Source organism: Heloderma suspectum, chromosome 7, assembly GCF_057233095.1.
Source record: "Heloderma suspectum isolate Gila_16-S chromosome 7, 16-S_ref, whole genome shotgun sequence".
Classification (NCBI taxonomy): domain Eukaryota; kingdom Metazoa; phylum Chordata; class Lepidosauria; order Squamata; family Helodermatidae; genus Heloderma; species Heloderma suspectum.
This window is the reverse complement of record NC_139464.1, coordinates 114,502,154-114,520,968: the sequence shown is the minus strand read 5'-3', so window position 1 is coordinate 114,520,968 and position 18,815 is coordinate 114,502,154. Positions and strand designations below refer to the sequence as shown.

The window sequence follows — 18,815 nt, the reverse complement described above, 5'->3', positions numbered from 1 at the left end:
GCGAAGCTGGAGTGCAGTGATGACATTGGTGGGCACAGCTACACCCACTGATGTGATCTGGCCTGCGAAGGGCCGGGTGGGAGGCAATTTGGCTTAAGTTCCCCAGCCCCTGGGTTAGACAGATTTGCAGGGAACAGTCTATCAGTGGGTACTCGCCCAGACAACTGAATGCCAATTCCATATTCGGAGTCAGCACATGACTGATTACCAGATGCTGGGGTCGTGCAACATGGGATCACTGTCCCCATTTTGCTCTGCTTGTGAGCTTGGAGGAAGAGTGCTGGGCTAGATGGACCATTGACCTGATCCAGGCCATTCTTAGGGATGCTTGTTTACAAAGGTCAAGGCTACTTATGGCACCTGTCTACCTTGGTGCTTTGGCTGCCAGGTCCACACGGGACACATGCTTCTTGTCCGTACACTTGATGAATGGACAGGTACGTGTCAGGAGGACACTCCTTGCACTGGTTGGTTTCCTTTTCTATGTAGTGTCCGGCAGGGCAGGGGATGCAGGCGGAGCCAGACTGTTCAGAACCAATAGCACAGGCCTGGCAGGATGAGGCGACACCATCAACTGCATTGGTCACGGTGATGGAATAGATCTTTGCCACATCATTGATGAGCTTCCTGCTCTGTAAAGGAACAACAGGGAGGGGAAATAACAAAACTGCTGCTTCTGGGACACTCTGCACGGTTCATCAAAGGCACAGCGCTTATCCCTTTATTGTTGACATTATCACTGCAAAATGGTACGAACAGCAATAGAAAGAAGGCAACCGAAGTAGCTCTTTGGAAGTAAGTAGGGCAGTGGAACGATTCCAATGTCTTTGACCTAGAGCAGGGGTGAGCAACCTTTTCTCTGATGAGGGCCTTACATGCAGCTGTTGGGGACTGCATGTAGGCGGTGGGCAGGGCCAAAGCCAGCAGTGGGCAGAGCCAAGAGTGGCTGGGTCACACTTTCTTTTTCTGCCACCCCTTTTCTCTCTCTGCCTCTTCCTTCCCATGCAGTGAGCTGCCAGGAAAGGGGCAGATTGTTCTTGCATCATTTTCAGGGTTCACTAATAGGCTAGGAAGTGCTGTCCTTAGTTGAGTGAGGGGGCTGCCTTGCTAGGGGCTGTTATGCCTCTCTTTCTGCAGTCCCATTTAAATCAGTGGCCCCAGTGAAATTTGCTGGCCTTTGTAGCCAAGGAGGGGTAGCGGGCTTTTATTTACTTTTAAATGTTTATCCTGCCCTTTCTGCAAGAAGCTCAGGCTGGCATGCATACTTCTTCTGCGCTCTCACACTGACTCTCTACTCTGCTACAGTAACCTGTTCCAACCTTGGGTCCCCAGATGTTGCCAGACTCCAATTCCCATCATCCCCAACCAGCAACGCCAATTGTGAGGGTCAACAACATCTGGGAACACATGCTCTGCAGAGTTTTGACCTGTAGAAAAGGAGGTGTTGTTGACAGGGATGTACAGGTTGTCAGGATTTGGGAGAAGAGGACAGCAGTTGTGGCACAAGAGAGGATTTTGGATATACGAGAGAGAGAGAGAGAGAGAGAGAGATCTCCACCATGATATATTAGAATGGGATGTAGAGGGAAGGAAGTAGGAAGCTGCAGGGATGTGCTCACGAACCAATAATTGGGCTTAGTGGTGGTGTTTGGCAGGCAAGATCTGGAAGAGTGCTTTCTCAAGGTTGGAAGGGTACTTTTAAAAAGCTAACCACTGGTTCTATCTTTGGTCCCACCCTCCCTCAAAACTGGCAGTTTATTTGATGATACATGTGTACAGCCTTTAGGCAACTCTTGGGCAGGGAGAATGGCGCTCCGAACCATTTGAGTAAAGCCCCTTGCCTAGGATTTCCAGGTCCTCTTCTGCAGGTGGAGTCTGTGGCTTGTCTTGGCCTTGCGGGTGTAAGAATCTGCCCTGCAAGACTAAGAACCAAGAAAGGAAAGCCTGGAAGATATCCAGCCTCTCTAGTTACTCTTATTGCAATACCATGGTAACTCCTAAACTATTACGCATAATTTCTGTGGCAGTTTTCAATGTACGAAAACCTCGCCATCTAATCCTCAATGGTAGCTTAGGTTGAGAGAGAGTAATTTGCACAGGACAGTCAGAATTCATGGCCTAGGACTCTTACAGTCAAAACTAATCTATATGGCATTGTATGCATAGCAACGAAGGCTCTGGCACTGATTGGCTGAGCTACTGTGGCAGCAAAGAATGTCTCATAAACATTTCAGCTGTCCAGAGAACAAAGTTCTCAGAATGTTTTCAGTTCAGTTTCCATGAGATAAAGGAAAGTTGTCAGTTTAGCTGGTTAAAACCTTACACAGGCCCTAAGGACAGAAGGGTGGGGACCACAAATAGAAGCTAAGCTAACCAGCCATTTGTCTCCAGGATTCTAATACTTTATCAATTGTGCCATACCTGCCCCTTATGGCTTAGAATTTGGCAACCTTACCAAAGCTGTGAAAGGAAGTTTTGTGCCACAGCATTAGTGCTTCTTAAAAACTTATTCAATATGTTTATTTATACCAAAATATTCACAGTACTTACATCTTGGCCCTGATTTGTTCTCTGGAAAGCCCACGTGAATGTAAAAGAAGCATTTTTGGAGATTATGTGTGTGTATGATTGCTTGTCCTTGCTTCCACTCCACGATTCCACTACATTTGTGTTCTTTTTATTGATGTCCTGGAAGCAAAGGACATTAAAAAAAACATACAATGTTAGCTAACTGGCTGTTCAATAACACAAGCATGCCAATCTTCCCCCTTGCAGGGCCAGGTGTACCACTGTTTTGGCCACAAGGAGAGCATATACCTGGTGGCCTGTTGACAAAAAATAATTTTATTCAAGTGTAAGGCACTACCAGTTCCAATAGAGAGGAATCTACCTTTCAGAGATCTTGCCCTTATCCCCTTGCCCTACATTATTCCCAGTACCTGCTGCTGACAATCTGGAAGCCCGAGAAACATAACACTACTTTGCTTGATTAAATTGCTTTATAAGATGTTACCCCGTGGAAAAGGTCTGGGAAAACAGGAAACCAATTTTTCACCTACACTCTGTGATTATCTGCATCAACCTTCCTGAACCTGATACTCTCCAGATGTTTTAGACTACAATTCCCATCATTCCTGATCATTTGCCATGCTGGCTAAGAATGATGGGAGTTGTAGTCCATCACATCTGGAGGGTGCCAGATTGGGGAAGGCCGATCTACATGAAGATCAGTGAGACTGATACTCACTCAAATATTAATATTCTTGGGGTACTTCTCTACTGATTAAAAAGCTGAAATGTGGTACTCATGTAACCCAAGACATTTTGTTTGCTTGCTTGTTTAAAAGATTTATAAGCTGCCTTTTAGGGTAAACCCTCTCAAAGTGTCGCACAACAGAATTTTAAAACCACGAAACATACTAAACCAATGATACTTTAATGTTCTATATATTTTAAATTGTTTTATTATGTGCTGTTTGGTTTTAATTTTTGTGAACTGCCCGGAGAGCTTCAGCTATTGGGCGGTATAGAAATGAAATGAATGAATGAATAAATGAATGAATGAATAAAATGATACAAAAATATCAAAATTAACACTAAAAACAAATAGCACCATATTGACAATGACACCACTGGTGCCCTATCTTAATTATAGCCAAAGTAAACTGGCCCTGCTTGAAGGCTTGCAATGATGGGGCCTGGCAGATAACAACTGGAACAGAGTTCCACAAGCAAGGGGCCACTATCGAGAAGGACCTATGCCTTGTGCCTGCCAGCCTTAATTGCTCTTAAAGGTGGGCACACAAGTAGGGCATCTAAGGCAGATCTACTGATTAGGAGAAAAGTTTGGAAGTCGCTATTTTGATATCTAATGGCAAAAACATAGGACATTATCTCATAACAAAACAAGCTAAACCACTCACAATGGGGCGTTTGAGCTAAGAAAACTCCATTCCCTCCGCACATGTTCATATGCCTCAGATCAGGGAAGGAATATCTACTTTGTCCTCAGGAACATATCTATGCAAAATGGGCTTATCCCTAACAACAATTGAACCACTGTAGCTTAATAAGGCATATACTCAGCAATAAAAATGGCACAGAGAAATGCCAAACATAGTCTTTGTGTCAGTCCTGACCATGTTCTTGCTTACCACCATGAAATACAGCACACAGTCTGCTGAACAGATGGTCTCAAACACAAAAGTGATCCGTCCAAGTTCTGAGCCTGTCACTCCTGTTACTGACGTTGGAGGCCTGTTCCACAGAGAGGAAACGAAATATTTACAAGGTGCTTCAAGAGATATTTGCTAGCCAATTATACCAATGTTCTATTTATACGCTCCAATGCAGTTTGCACTCTGTTTAAAAACCAAGAGATGAACAAGAATCATACGATCAGTTTCCTTATACTATTACCGTTTTATTATAAAATTTCGCAATGCATTTCCTATAGCAGGAGTTGCGCTGGCTTCAGCCTGGTGGGGTTGGCCTTAAGGCATCACATAGGTCACATGTAGTTCCACGTTAGGGATGCGGTCGTATCTTCCCACACATGAAATGTCAACATGCTCTGCATACGAGGAAGGCTTACTGGATCATGTCCCCTGAGTATATCCAGAGGTCTCACACTTGAGTAAGACAACAAAGCACATACTACCAGATTTAACCATAGTGTCCCTCGCACCACCATCACCAACACACACACCACCACCAGTAGAAGCTTCCATTACTGCTTTGCTTGGCCACACTGACCTATTGCATGTGGCTCTCAGAATCTCAACCCCTGTTCACAATTTTCTTCCTCATGGGGCTGTTCACACAACATGCTAACCCACACTCAGTGGTTGAGGGGGCTGTTTGTTGAACCGTGGTTTAGAGTGTTGTCTGAACCCAGGACATTTTCCAAAAGGTGGCTTATTAACCACCCTGAACAACCCAACAACAAACCATGGATTCTTAAGGTGACTTGTTTGAGAAAAATAAGCCACACTGCATGGTTAACAAGCCACCCTGTGAAAAATGTCCTGGGTTCAGACAGCATGCTAGCCCACAGTTCAACAACAACCCACACTCAACCACTGAGTGCAGGTTAGTGTGTTGTGTGAACCCAGCATGAGGCACTTTGAGAGAGGAGATAATGTGGAAGAGAGAAAACAGATGAGGAATATCACAGGAATTCAGAAATTAAACTGTTGCTTACTTAAATCCTGGTATGTGAAGATTCACAATGAGATAATCATTATCCGTACCCCCTGCCCCACTCCGGATGTGGTCACCAGCTACTTCCCAGCCTGAAAAAAGAAAATCCCATCTAAAAGTCAGGTAATGCATAATCTCGCAAATACATTTTTTAAAAACATGAAAGAAAATATCCATCAATTAGTTAAACCCATTTACTTTTGTTTAGGCCAGTTCAGTGCAATTAAATGGGTCCAAACTGGCCCAAATCCAAGGATAATCAGTATAATGAAATGTTGTATCTCAACATAAAGAACATGCTTAAAACAGAGAGACAATCTGTGGCTCCCGCAGTAATACAACTCATGAGGTGGAGGCTGGTGGCACCGATGTCAGTGGGGTGGCGAATCCGCTCCAAGTTTCAGCCCAAACCAGTCAGAACTCTAAAGGAGCTATCCAAAGCACCTTGGATAGCTCCTTTAGAGTTCTGACTGGTTCGGACTGAAACCTGGAGTGGATTCACCACCTCACTGACATCAGAGCCACCAGCCTTCACTGAACTTATGGATTCTTCATTCCAGACAAACCCTCTAACCAGTGGCCCATCTTTCTTCTCTGTGATCCTTGTAGGATAAAACCACATTACTCCAATGAAACCTCAGTTATGGTATCTGAAAGAAACACATAAAAAGCGTATGATAGAACCTTCCTGGGGCAATACTACTTCAGGAAGCAGTGGGGGATTGCATGTTTCGATACTCCCCCAAGCCCCGCATTTAAAAAGCTCCATCAATGCACCAAGGCAGGGTGTCAGGGAGGAGGCTCTGCTAGAACCCTTCTCCCTGATATGCTAGCTTTCAGTGGGCAGGGACTTCTTTATGGAGAGGAGTCACTGATCATGCAAGAGGCCTCACACACTTGCATTCTGAAGTTGGTGCTATCCTGAGAGAGCAGTACCACGTGTGTGTGTTTTCTGAATAGTATACCCTGTTGTTGTTGTTCAGTCGTTAAGTCGTGTCCAACTCTTCGTGGCCCCATGGACCATAGCACGCCAGGCCTTCTTGTCCTCCGCTTTCTCCCGGAGTGTGCTCAAGTTCATATTCATTGCATCAGTGATGCTATCTAGCCATCCCATCCTCTGCCGTCCCCTTCTCCTTTTGCCTTCAATCTTTCCCAGCATCAGGGTCTTCTCCAGGGAGTTTTCTCTTCGCATTAGGTGGCCAAAATATTTGAGCTTCAGCTTCAGTATCTGTCCTTCCAAGAGCACTCAGGGTTGATTTCCTTTAGGATTGACTGATTCGACCTCCTTGCAGTCCAGGGGACTCGTAAGAGTCTTCTCCAGCACCACAGTTGAAAGCACCAATTCTTCGGCGCTCAGCCTTCCTTATAGTCCAGCTCTCACAGCCATACATTACTACTGAGAAAACCATAGCTTTGATTAGACAGACCTTTGTCGGCAAGGTGATGTCTCTGCTTCTTACTATGCTGCCTAGGTTTGCCATAGCTTTCCTCCCAAGGAGCAAGCGTCTTTTAATTTCATTGCTACAGTCACCGTCTGCGGTGATCTTGGAGCCCAAGAAAATAACACCTGTCACTGCTTCCATTTCTTCCGCTTCCATATGCCAGGAAGTGATGGGGCCAGATGCCATGATCTTTGTTTTTTTAATGTTGAGTTTCAAACCAACTTTTGCACTCTCCGCTTTCACCCTCAACAACAGGCTCTTTAGATCCTCTTCGCTTTCTGCCATTAGGGTGGTATCATCTGCGTATCTGAGATTGTTGATAACTCTCCCGGCAATCTTAATTCCGACTTGTGATTCATCCAACCTGGCATTTCTCATGATGTACTCTGCATATAAGTTAAATAAGCAGGGCGACAATATGCAGCCTTGTCGTACTCCTTTCCCAATTTTGAACCAATCGGTTGTTCCATGTCCGGTTCTTACTGTTGCCTCTTGACCTTCGTACAGGTTTCTCAGGAGACAGGTAAGGTGGTCTGGTACTCCCATCACTTTAAGAATTTGCCACAGTTTGTTGTGATCCACACAATCAAAGGCTTTAGCATAGTCAATGAAGCAGAAATAGATGTTTTTCTGGAATTCTCTTGCTTTCTCCATGATCCAGCGAATGTTGGCGATTTCATCTCTAGTTCCCCTGCCTCTTCGAAACCCAGCTTGTACTTCTGGTAGTTCTCAGTTCGCATACTGCTGAAGCCTAGCTTGTAGGATTTTGAGCATAACCTTGCTGGCATGTGAAATGAGTGCAATTGTACGGTAGTCTGAACACTCTTTGGCACTGCCCTTCTTTGGAATTGGAATGTAAACTGACCTTTTCCAGTCTTGTGGCCACTGTTGAGTGTTCCAAATTTGTTGGCATATTGAGTGCAGCACTTTAACAGCATCATCTTTTAGGATTTTAAATAGCTCAGCTGGAATACTGTCATCTCTGCTAGCTTTGTTGTTAGTAATGCTTCCTAAGGCCCACTTGACTTCACCCTCTAGGATGTCCGGCTTAGGTTCAGTGACCATACTATCATGGCTATCAGGGACATTAAGATCTTTCCTGTATAGTGGTATACCACAATTCCTACTAGAGTTGACGGACTCCCCTTGAATGATGAAATAAGCCAAGATCAACTGATCAAAGTAAGTATTCACCACTGGTGATAATGAGCATATGAGGAAATGAATAGTAACAATATTTACTATTTATAGAGAGTGTTTCCAAGTGCAAAACATGATCTCATTAATATTTACAACAAGCTTTTAAGGTAGGTCAGTATTATTATCCCTATTACAGATGAAGGACTGAGGCTGATTAACACTGTCTTGCCTAAAGCCATGAGCCACTGAGGACACCCTGACTCGTAGCTCATTCTCTTAGGGCCAAGCTACATGTGATGCTTAATGTGTCATTAGGAACTACATTTATTTTTTTCCTTTATGTTATTACAGGTGTGTGTGCATGGGGGGGGGAGGTGTTCATTGGGACCACAGCATACAGGGAGGGAGAGTTAGCTCTTCCCTCCCTGTCACGATTCTGATGCCCCCACTGCCTGCAGACATGGCTATGATGCTGGGGGGGAGGGCTCCCATTGACACCAATGGGACCTGTTTTTCTAAGCCTCATAGCGCACCAGTGGGTGATTTTCACCGGAATCGTGGCTGGGGAGGGAAGGACTAAACATCTCCTCCCCACGCGCTGCAGCCCTGATGAAAATCGCCCTTCCCCTGCGCCTGTAATTAAATAAAGACAAAAAGCAGACATAGTCCCTAGCGATGCATTAAGTGTCGCTTGTCCCTTCGTCGCCACACCAGCTCTCATGAAATCAGAAGAAACGGTAAGCGAGAGATGAAAAAAAGGCGAACGCACCATTCATCCCATCACATTTTGAGTTCCCAACATTGAAACAAGAAGTCTTCATATTGAGAGGTAGCACATTCCACCATTTATATTCCAGTCCCAGTGCTGGTTCAGTCCCTGCAGGACAGGCCTTGCAATCTGCAAGAAGAAAAGGGTTCAAATTAAAACATACAATAAAACAAGCTAACAACAAAATGAAACATTTTACCAGATGCATTAATGATAAGAACTAGCCGTTCTTGGGTGGTTCTCCACACTGAAAATGGATGTGTGACTCAAGCCTGAATAAACAAGGGTGTCATGGCATTCTTTCCATGCCCCGACTGGAGGAGTCCTCCTCAGAGGAAGAGCTAGAGGCCTCAGAAGCCCAGAGTACCCCAGGCCAGGGACTGCCACCAGACCCACAGGAACCTGAGCCCTTAGGGGAGCTGGTTGTGGGGCCATCCCTGTCAGGAGAAGGGGACTCTGGCTTTTAGGCAGAGGCTGAGCAACCCCCGGACCTCCAGGAGCATCTTCGCCTCAAGCGACAAGCTAGTAGGGCTCCTGTGTGAAGGAGTGCATGTCTCCAGAAAAGGCCTCCTCAGGAGAAAATGAATGCTCAAAAGTAGGGCTCTGGAAAAGGAGCTCTGATTACTGCAGCTGAGTTCTGGTTAGGGTCCAGCTGGCTTTGGGCTTAAAAGCCTTCACTAGAAACACAGTCAGTGTTGGAACAACTTGGTCCATCCAGCCTCTGCTGTGTACCTTACCTCCTGAATCGTGCCTTGTTTACTGACCTTTTCAACTGTCAAATTACCCTACTTTTGGACTACTTAACATACCTGACTGATTTACTGTGTTCGACCTCTTGCTTATTACTTTGACTACTCCTGCTGCTGCCTGTTCCTCATTGACCGGCTGACTGGGTTCTGACCTTTGCCTGTATTTTGACCACCCCTGCCATTGCCTAAACCTCCTTGGACTGAAACCTGTGTGCTTCACCATTTGCTTGCCAACTCGAATATTCAAGCACATCGCTCCCTGTACTTGCTTGCAAAGAGCCAAGACTCGGTCTAGAGCAGGACAACTCCTTACATTTGGTTTCTGATATGGCTGCGCTGTGTGAAAGCATCATAATCGGAGAATGCTTAAAACCAAACAGACATGGTGGAGGGGGTGCAGAGAGTACAAACTGACAGCAGAAAGGCCCTGAATGAACAACCTACTGGGACAAACCTGTTTTTGTTTCTCGTTTTTCCATTCTTAAGTCTGGTTTGTCCTTGTTTTGTAAAGTTCGTATGACAATGCATAAGTATTTTGGTGCACATTTCTTCCAATACATGCACTTTTGTATGCATTTTTACCTAACATACACATTTTTGCAAGCAATTTCCCTAATAAAATGCATTTTCAAACATTATTTTCCGCAATATCTGCATTTTCGTATGCATTCTTTGATTGAAGAAGTCCATTGCAAAATTTGGATCATGTGAATTTTGAAAGATTACTGATTCTTGGTTTGCAGGTGCAAAAATGCTCACATTAACATGTGAACAGAATGAATTTCTCCCCCATCCCTACATTATTCTATTATTTGGTGGCTTTAACAAATATTAACTAAAGGCATACATATTAGGTAAGAAACAAGATCAAACAACAGAAATAAGTAATACGAAGCAAAGTACTGAAAAATACATGCCAACAAAAGCAGTTCTTTAAAATGTAGGATCCATTTGGAGAAATAATTGCTTTTGAGAAAAATCAACCAAGGCTGAAGACAGGCAATAGGGTTTATATTTTTTTTAAAGAAAGCTGAAAGTAGCCTGATAGAGCAATCACTGCCCACATGTAATTCTTTGATCGTATTGTCGTCTTGGTGAAACAGGTTCTGCAGATGTTAGAAGTGATAGAATATCCTGCAATAGAGGATAGCAGGATGACTGCATACACCTTTGGCAATGATGCCTCCATACCACCTTTGAAACATGGGACGAAAATGATTCTCCAGCTCAAGAAAGCCTCTAATGGCTACAACAGAGTTTTTAATGCGATCCAATTCTCATACCCTGTGTTCCATCAGAAAACATGCCCAGAGGACAAGGAGTGCAGAAAGAAGAGCCATTGTTGTAGAAACCAGGGTTACAAGGTGGACACTCCTTCCTCTCTCCTGAAGGAGGCAGCTTCACTGCTTCGGAAGCACCCTCCATACAGATCTTCGGCTCTACCCATTTGTACATGAGCTGAGTCTGAAATAAGAAAAATGCAAAATCAAAATAAGGAAGGTTTTTGGCTAGACCTGAAGCCTAAGCAAGTGTTGAGCACTGTGAATACATCTGTTAGGCAGGCACCGGTGGAAAAGCAAGAGGAAAAGGAAGGGATGCTACCAATGGGCACCCAAAAAAACATGAGTAGCATCTTGTAGAGGAGACAGAACATGCCAGGAGCAAATGAAGACTTAGACAAGAAAACATGAAGCCTTCTTCCAGGCATTCCCCCTCATACAGTTAACATTCGTTGCATTAACTAATAATTGTGAGGGGGAGGGGGCCCCACCCACTGCCTCCACCATCACAGAACGCCAGGGACATAACTGGGGGAGAGGTGAGAGGCCATGGCCCCACTCTCCCCTTCACATAGTTGTCAATCATGTGAGATGGAAATGACTTCATAGGGAAAGAGACTGAGCCATGAGCAAGAAGGAGAGGAAAAGAAAGAGGGAGTAGCAATTAACCAGTACATTGCAAATGCCTGCATTTTACCATGATGGCAAAATATATAATAATAAACTACATCTTTGATAATGTACTGCCCTTCAATGGTACCCAACTCTGCCATGTAAGGTGGGCCGTCTCACCCTGCCTAACAGTAGGAGAGGTCACCTTATAAACAGTTTAAAGTTCAAACAAGTTGATTGTTTCAGATCTGGTTTATCGATATCCATCATCTTGAAAGAAGGTTATCACACAGTCCTCTTATTCAACCATTATTTGTGGGTAGCAGATTTTACAAATTAGCATACACTTTTATACAGTCCAATCTGAAAGCCATGGAATTATTTCCATTTTTTTTCAATAGCTCCGGTGAGTTCATTCACTTGAGCAAATGCTGTAAATGTGAACACAGCAAAGTAAAAACATTTGGAAGGAAGCTTGGGTTTTTTAAAAAATAACAATAAGAAAAAGAAGAATGAAAAGAACCATATTACAGGTTTAGCTGCTTAGACAGGGCTCTGTTGTAAGTCAAAAGGGCTTGCAGAATAACGCATTATTCTTCTAACATTCTTATCCACTGGAGTCCCTTTCTCAGACATAGAATAGGGAGCTTTTTTATATATAGTCATTCTGTATTTTGGTGGGATAATTTCCCACCAGCTTGAGTGGAAAGGTCAATAAAGAAGGAAGAAGCAGCAGTGTAGGGCTGTGATTCTCATCAAAACAAAAGCAGAGAGCCTTGGGGAGAGACTTGGATTTCACAGCTCATTTACACCATGATCTACAATTACAGCAGGTTACTTCGGGGGTTGATTGTAAGCGCTCTTAATTCACAAGGTTGTTGCAGAGAGGTCACGGAGCACAATATCGAGTGACCTCAAACATGTCTCATAATGTCTATGGGCTTAAATAGTTGATGAGCTTACCAAAGCTCCCACGGTCTTGCCAAGTACATTGTAAATGCTTGTCTTGTGAGCAGTTTAGCCAACAACAACTAGCTTGAAACACCCAGTATCTCCAGATTCCCACCCCCTGTTGATCAGCATCTAATTTAGATGGGATCTATTGTATGGAATTGTATAGCAACAGGAAAGAGATGAAAATAATCCCTAGGTGTAAGAGGAACTAAGGATACATCCACACCAGAAATTTTTCATTGGGTTTGTCTCATAAAAGAGTTGCTCTCCTTTACATCACATTCCAGGTCAAGACCTAATCAGAATTCCACTTCCAGTTTTTGTTGAATCAACGTTAAATGCCAACTTAATCAACGTTAGGTGCCATCCAGCGAAATATGCATCAGCAAACCCAAGCAGCTGCAGCCTATACTGGCTCTCTGATGAGAACGATTCGTGGGTTTTCAAACATGGGGTTCTCGCATTCACAAATTACAGTTTTAGGAGATCACCTGTTTTTATTGGTTGCATGAACAAACGAAGTAAATATACAATCAACTAACAGAGCAATCCTATGGTGCCAGGGAGAGCATCCCAGGGACCATAGGATATAGCAGGTTTCCCCTCCTGAGGCCATAGATGCTGCTATGACCTCAGGAGGAGAAACTGAACAACAACTGCAGCTACCACGGTAAGTTCCACAGAAGCTTCCCTGTTTAAAAGTGTTTTACTGGCCAGGACAAACGTATTATACACAAGCAAATAGATGGGCAAGAGCAAGTAATTTCACTGAAGGTCACAAAGACAAATTGATGGTAAAATCAGACATGGGACTCATACATTTCTGGCTTAAGGTGCAATCCTATGTATGTTTAGACAGAAAAAGAGGGCTTCAACTCCCAGCATGCCCCAGCCAGCATGGCTAGCTCGGGCATGCTAGGGGTTGTAGGCTTCATTTCTATCTAAACATGCATAGGATTGCACTTTGAAGTCCCTTAAGTGCAGACCACGAGGCCATGAACACCTCACACAACACTGTAAAGCAGGGGTGCAGAATGTCAGGCCAGAGGCCAAATTCAATGACCCCGAAGTCCCAATCTGGTCCCCGGGGCTTCCCCAAAAGGTCCCGCCTCTTTCCTGCAACTAATGAACCAATTTGGTGGTTTTCTGGCTTTTGTGTCCCGTCCCCCCCCCCCCATTCTAAAAGGTTAAAATGCTTCTCCAAATGCTTAGTTACAGACAGTAAGAACTTCAAGCTCAGGGATTTTAAATACGATGAGAGCAATCCTACGGCTGCTAGACAGCAGCTAGACAGCCACAGGATATGCTGTTTTCCGGGAAACGACCTCAGAGCCTGCGCGGAACAGCCCCATCCTCTGCACTTACAAGAGGAGTGCGGAGCAGCCAGAAAGGGGCGTGGCTGAGGGCATTCCGGGGCAGGGAGATCGTAACTGCCTGTGTCGTACAGCAGCCTCCTTCCCCGCTCCATCCTCCCACGGCTAGACAGCCGCAAACCGGCCATCTAGCTGAAAAAGCAGGGCAGGAGAAGCGTGGAGGGAACGATCCACTCCGTGTTTCTCCTGCCCGGCTTTGGATAGGCGGTCACCTCCAAGTTTGGAGGCAGCTGCCTATCTAGATAGGACTGCTCCCTAAGTGGTATAGAAGTATTTTAATAAAATAAATAAATAAGCTAAAACATGCTGGCATTTTTGGTACTTTTAGAATGTTGGGTCCTGCTCCTTTTGCCTTCAGCCCTGCCCACCACTGGAATGCGGCCCCTGAGAGCTTCTCTGAAATCTCATTCAGCCCTCGGGCTGAAAGAGGTTCCACACCCCTACTGCAAAGGCTCCTGTGTAGAACAGTTCTGGGAGGGTCTACTGCTCACCTTTCCATCCTGATCACATGGTGTGTGGATTTGGAAAAAGTCTTTCTTTGAGCACGGAAGGCGTTCCAGACACTGGCTTGATCCTTCATCTGCAAGCAAAACACCCACACAAACAAAACACACTGAATTCAGGGGAAACTGTATGAGTTATCTGAGGCCCGTTCGTTCATTTTTCAGGAAACTGACATGTTTAAAGGGTACATCTATGCATGGCCTGTTTGCACTGCTGACCCAGCTTTGTGAGGCTCCTGCCAAGGGAAGCCTGCATTTGCTTGCCACTGCTTATGGTCAGGAGGCAAGAAAAAACCTTCCTGTACTTTTTTTTTAAAAAGCCTCAAACTAGTTTTCAGTCATAACTCCCTAGCCCCTGCACCTATCCTTCTGAAATTTTGAAGATTTCTTGCTTGGGGACACCTCTATGATATGTGCCATTTTCATAGAAATTTCCCAAAAATCACAGGGGAAGGGGAATCAAATCACTCACCCCCAAAAGTTGAGGACTCCCCTGTATTGCCCCAGCCATAGGCTTCGAACTCCTAATTTAGAGGTGTCAAGATAGTGATAAATCAGATCCAGGTCTACTTACAAGGAGTACTTTATTGAGTAACTTACAGCACACAGGCATACCCAATGGTTGGATCAAACAGCTTCTCTGAACGCAGAGCCATGCATGTTAGCCATGCATGTTACCATACAGGCTAGCAATGGGGCAGCATAACAGCAGCAAGTGCTCCCTAGCAGCTTGCGGGAGCATGGTAGTAACGTTTTGGCTTGGCCAGGAACAATGCTGCCAGCTCTCTCAATCTCTTCAGCACACATGCTCAGGCAGTCCGACACTGGACACTCAAATCAGTGAGATTTCTTCATCGCAGGGAATCACACAGCAAAAGCTTAATGGTTACATTCTCCAGAAGTCATATAGCTGATGGTCAGTAGCTACAGGCTCTATGTAATTCTAAAACAGTTCATAGTTAAACACTGTTACCGTGACTGAGAACTTCAACGTGGTCTCTCCACTTCATTCTGCCTTGGGACCGTCCTCTGGCACACTTTCTGCTCTAAGAGGGGTCTAGCCTGTGCCCTGGGGGCACTGACCTTTACTCCGTTCCTCGTCTTCATCTTTTGGGACTTCATTTTCAGTTTCCACTACTTAGGGATTTCACCCCAACCAGGCGAGGTGATGATGTTGCACACCTCGGAATGCTTTGGGCAATTCTTCTGAGCTCGGCATACCTGTCAGGGTGGACACTGAGCCCATAGAATCCCAGAGTAGTTCTGATTCTGAGGAAGAGCAGTCGCTCCTGGGAGAGGAGCGCGCTCCTCTTTCCCAGGACCAACAGCTGATGGAGATTCCTCCCACCGGCATTCCTAGTTTAGTTAGCAGTCCAGGGAGTGACCAAGCACAGATAGCAGACTTGGTGGATGCGCGACGCAGACGCGGAGAGCGGCGCCAGATGGAGGGCGCGGAAAGGAGGCATAATGCCAGGTTGGCGCGCAAACAACGGCTGCGCCCAGAGGATCCAAGGGAAAAGCGGAGGGACTCTCCCTAGTCCTTAAGTTCAGGGGTCTGCCAGTAATTCCCTTTCAAACGGGGACCAACTGTTCCAACTTAGGGCATAGGTACTGTGCTGCTCAGATCTAGTTGCAATCGGTATAATTGTTAAGTTGTAAAAGAAGAATAAAGCTTTGAAAGGAATTCCTTTGTCTGTGTCTGGACTTGGCTACTGGATTAGACTGAGAGAGGCCTCCAAGGAGCCCTTGACAATACCAGGCTAATGGCTACTTCTTTGGCTTCACACTTCCATGCCTCATTAGAGGCCAGGCTGTTCTGCAACGTTTCTCTAATTAACAGCCTTAGATCTTGCTCTTCTTCCAGCTTGGCCTTGAGCTGTTGTGCTGTTTCCTCTCTCCATTTCAACTCCTTCTGCCTGACAGTTTGCAATGCTGTCAGCACAAGCCATGGAATAATGGGCTCAAATTACAGGAAGCCAGATTCCCATTGAACATCAGGAAAAACTTCCTGACTGTTAGAGCAATACGACAAAAGAACCAATTACCTGGGGAGGTCGTGGGCTCTCCCACACTGGAGGCATTCAAGATGAGGCTGGACAGCCATCTGTCGGGGATGCTCTGACTTGGATTCCTGCATTGAGCAGGGGGTTGGACTCGATGGTCTCGTAGCCCCCTTCCAACCCTACTATTCTATGATTCTATGATTTGCAAACATTTTTACTGTCAATTGCAGCTCCAAATGACACTGAGTGTGGTTCCCAATAGTTTGATGTTAGTGCCACCCGGGACAGAGCCTTCAAAGTTAACATGCAGAAAGCAAATAAATCCATGGGAAAAAGAGAAAGATCAGGACAGGGACAAAGAGAAAGACCAAGAGAAAGAGGGGGTACCAGAACTGGGCTGCCCAAAATAATAGTTATTGGATCAGTAGAGAAAAAGTGTGGCCGTGGTTGCCCCCAGGGTGGATTGGAAAATGCTCCCTGGGACTGCTGTGGGGTCCCTATGGGTTTGTGAATACCTTGAAGAGCCCTGCAGTAGGCAGTTACAGGGCTTAAAAGGTGAGATGGCAATGAGACATCTTCAGTTCGGCTGATTATGCCTGGAACCTATTACCTGAGGGTGGAGTAGCCACAGTAATGTACAAAGTGAATGTTTTTAGAAAAGCAATAGAAACGGTATTGAACAACACCGCTGAGGCCCTAGAAGCCACTGAGATAGAGATGACACAGTGTAAAGGCTTTGTATGTCCAAAGGGAGAAAATACAGCACCTAGAAGGGGAGTTCCTCTTCGAACCGATTTCAGACTGGTTTCAAAGAATCGGGGGTGGGGGTGGAAGCGGGTGGTTGCTGTTCTGACTGTCATTGGCAGCTTTATAGCTTTGTGTGCTTGCTCATATGGCTGTCACATTTTAAAGTATACATTTAAGTAGATATCAATCCCCTGGTGATCAAATGGGGGTGGAATATTATGTGCCACAGTTCCTGCACCCTGCGCCTCTTTAGCTGACCACTTTTCCAGCTGTGGGGATTCCAACGCAGGTTCCAGACTCACTGGTGTGCAGTCCTTCTCGGCCTCTGGGCATGCTCTCGGTATGCTCAGGACCACCAGGAGTCGGTTTAACATGCCAACACCCGCATCCTCCTTCCCTCGGAATCTGAACATATCAGTATTCTTGGCACCAATTGTATTGCCCCGGCCATAGGCTTCAAACTCTTAATTTAGAGGTGCCAAGATAGTGATAAATCAGATCCAGGTCTATTTACAAGGAGTACTTTATTGAGTAACTTACAGCACACAGGCATACCCAATGGTTGGATCAGACAGCTTCTCTGAGCCCAGAGCCATGGGGTACAATGGGTTTTATACCATACAGGTCAGCAATGAGGCAGCATGACAGCAGCAAGCACCCCCTAGCATTCATTCCCAGCATAGACCAACAGCACTTGGTTCTCAGCACAGCCACCTGCAGCTTTAAGACAAACAAACTTCGCTTCCCAAGCACATCTTGATTCACTCATTAGTATGGAATGTGCTAGGCCACACTATCAGCCCTTTGACTCATCTTCACATGCTCAGAGGCTTACTAGCAAGGAAATGGCACCCATAATGAACTTAAGCAAGGCATTATGGATGTCTAGGCCCCTCTAACACTACAGATGACTTGGTTACGCTCCTGGGGCCAATACATCGCCTTCCATATAAACCACTGCACCAATCCTTCTGCAAATTTGCAGGTTTCTTACTTAGGGACAACTCTAGACTATCTGTCATTTTCAGAAGAATAGTGCACAATGAATACAGGGAGATAAGTGCATCCTGTTTTGGATACCCTCAAAATGTAAAGTCTGCTCTTGCACAAAAATCCCTGTACCTATTCATTTCAAACTTGGCATGCTTGATCCCCTCAGAAGGGCAACTATCCCTGCAAATCTAATCCAATTCTGCCAAGAAATTTAAAAAGTTATTGGCTGTTGCCCTTGAAAAAATAAAACCAAAATATAAAGGTGTGTGGCACAAAAAGCTGACACCTATTTTTCTGAAATTTGGCAGATTTCAGAAGATTTGGCGATGTAATCCCCTCCTTATGGGCTACTATTAGGAATGTACAGATCATGCAAAATCCATTCTACCTGTGTTTCGTGAATTGTCAGGCACCTTTTGTTCTGTCATCCACCCATCACCAGAATCGGATTTTTTTTGTTCCCAAATTTTTTTGTTTCGTATGTGCAAAAATGCACAACTCCCCCCGAAATGCATATTTTCACACTTTAGCCTATGGAGGAAATGTGCATTTTTGGCCCTTTTTTTATTTTGTGCACTTTTCTAAGGCAAAATTTGCGCAAAATTTGAGGAAGTTAGCTATGGAGTCCGCAGAATCTGCCCAACAGGGGAAAAGCCGGTCTGCTGTGGAATCTGCTGGTCAGATTCATGAAAATCTGAAATCATTCGGTTTTGTTGCGGATTTCTCCGACATCCCTAGCTACTATGCATGCAAATTTCATCTAATTCTGAAAAAGAGAAAAAAGATATTATCGCCGTTCTTTGATTTCCCATGATAGTCCATGGGAGGAACAAAGCCTCGGATTTCCAAATAACTCATCTTTAGTACCAAAGTAGACAGCCTCTGAATAGGTCCAAGCCAAATCAGGCAGTTTTACAAATCAGCAAATGAGGGTCTGAGTCAAAGCTTGTAGGTCAGTGCACACCTTTGATGAGAGAGAGACAGATACATAGATGGACAGACAGACAGGCCGGCCGGCCGGCCTGGAGCTTCCAGATCAAATCAGGCC

At 45.0% G+C, this 18,815-nt stretch overlaps 1 protein-coding gene across 1 annotated transcript in view; it reads right to left on the bottom strand.

The window, feature by feature from the left end:
• ELAPOR2 (endosome-lysosome associated apoptosis and autophagy regulator family member 2) overlaps window positions 1–18,815 on the bottom strand; it is a 66,791-nt gene that overhangs the window by 15,562 nt on the left and 32,414 nt on the right. Inside the window, exons 7-13 of the mRNA XM_084811188.1 lie at window positions 14,013–14,101; window positions 10,586–10,766; window positions 8,554–8,682; window positions 5,204–5,294; window positions 4,155–4,257; window positions 2,551–2,688; window positions 369–632 (exon numbers count right to left, since the gene is read on the bottom strand). Of these exons, the coding sequence (XP_084667314.1) occupies window positions 369–632; window positions 2,551–2,688; window positions 4,155–4,257; window positions 5,204–5,294; window positions 8,554–8,682; window positions 10,586–10,766; window positions 14,013–14,101 (995 nt within the window). The remainder of the gene's footprint in view (window positions 1–368; window positions 633–2,550; window positions 2,689–4,154; window positions 4,258–5,203; window positions 5,295–8,553; window positions 8,683–10,585; window positions 10,767–14,012; window positions 14,102–18,815) is intronic.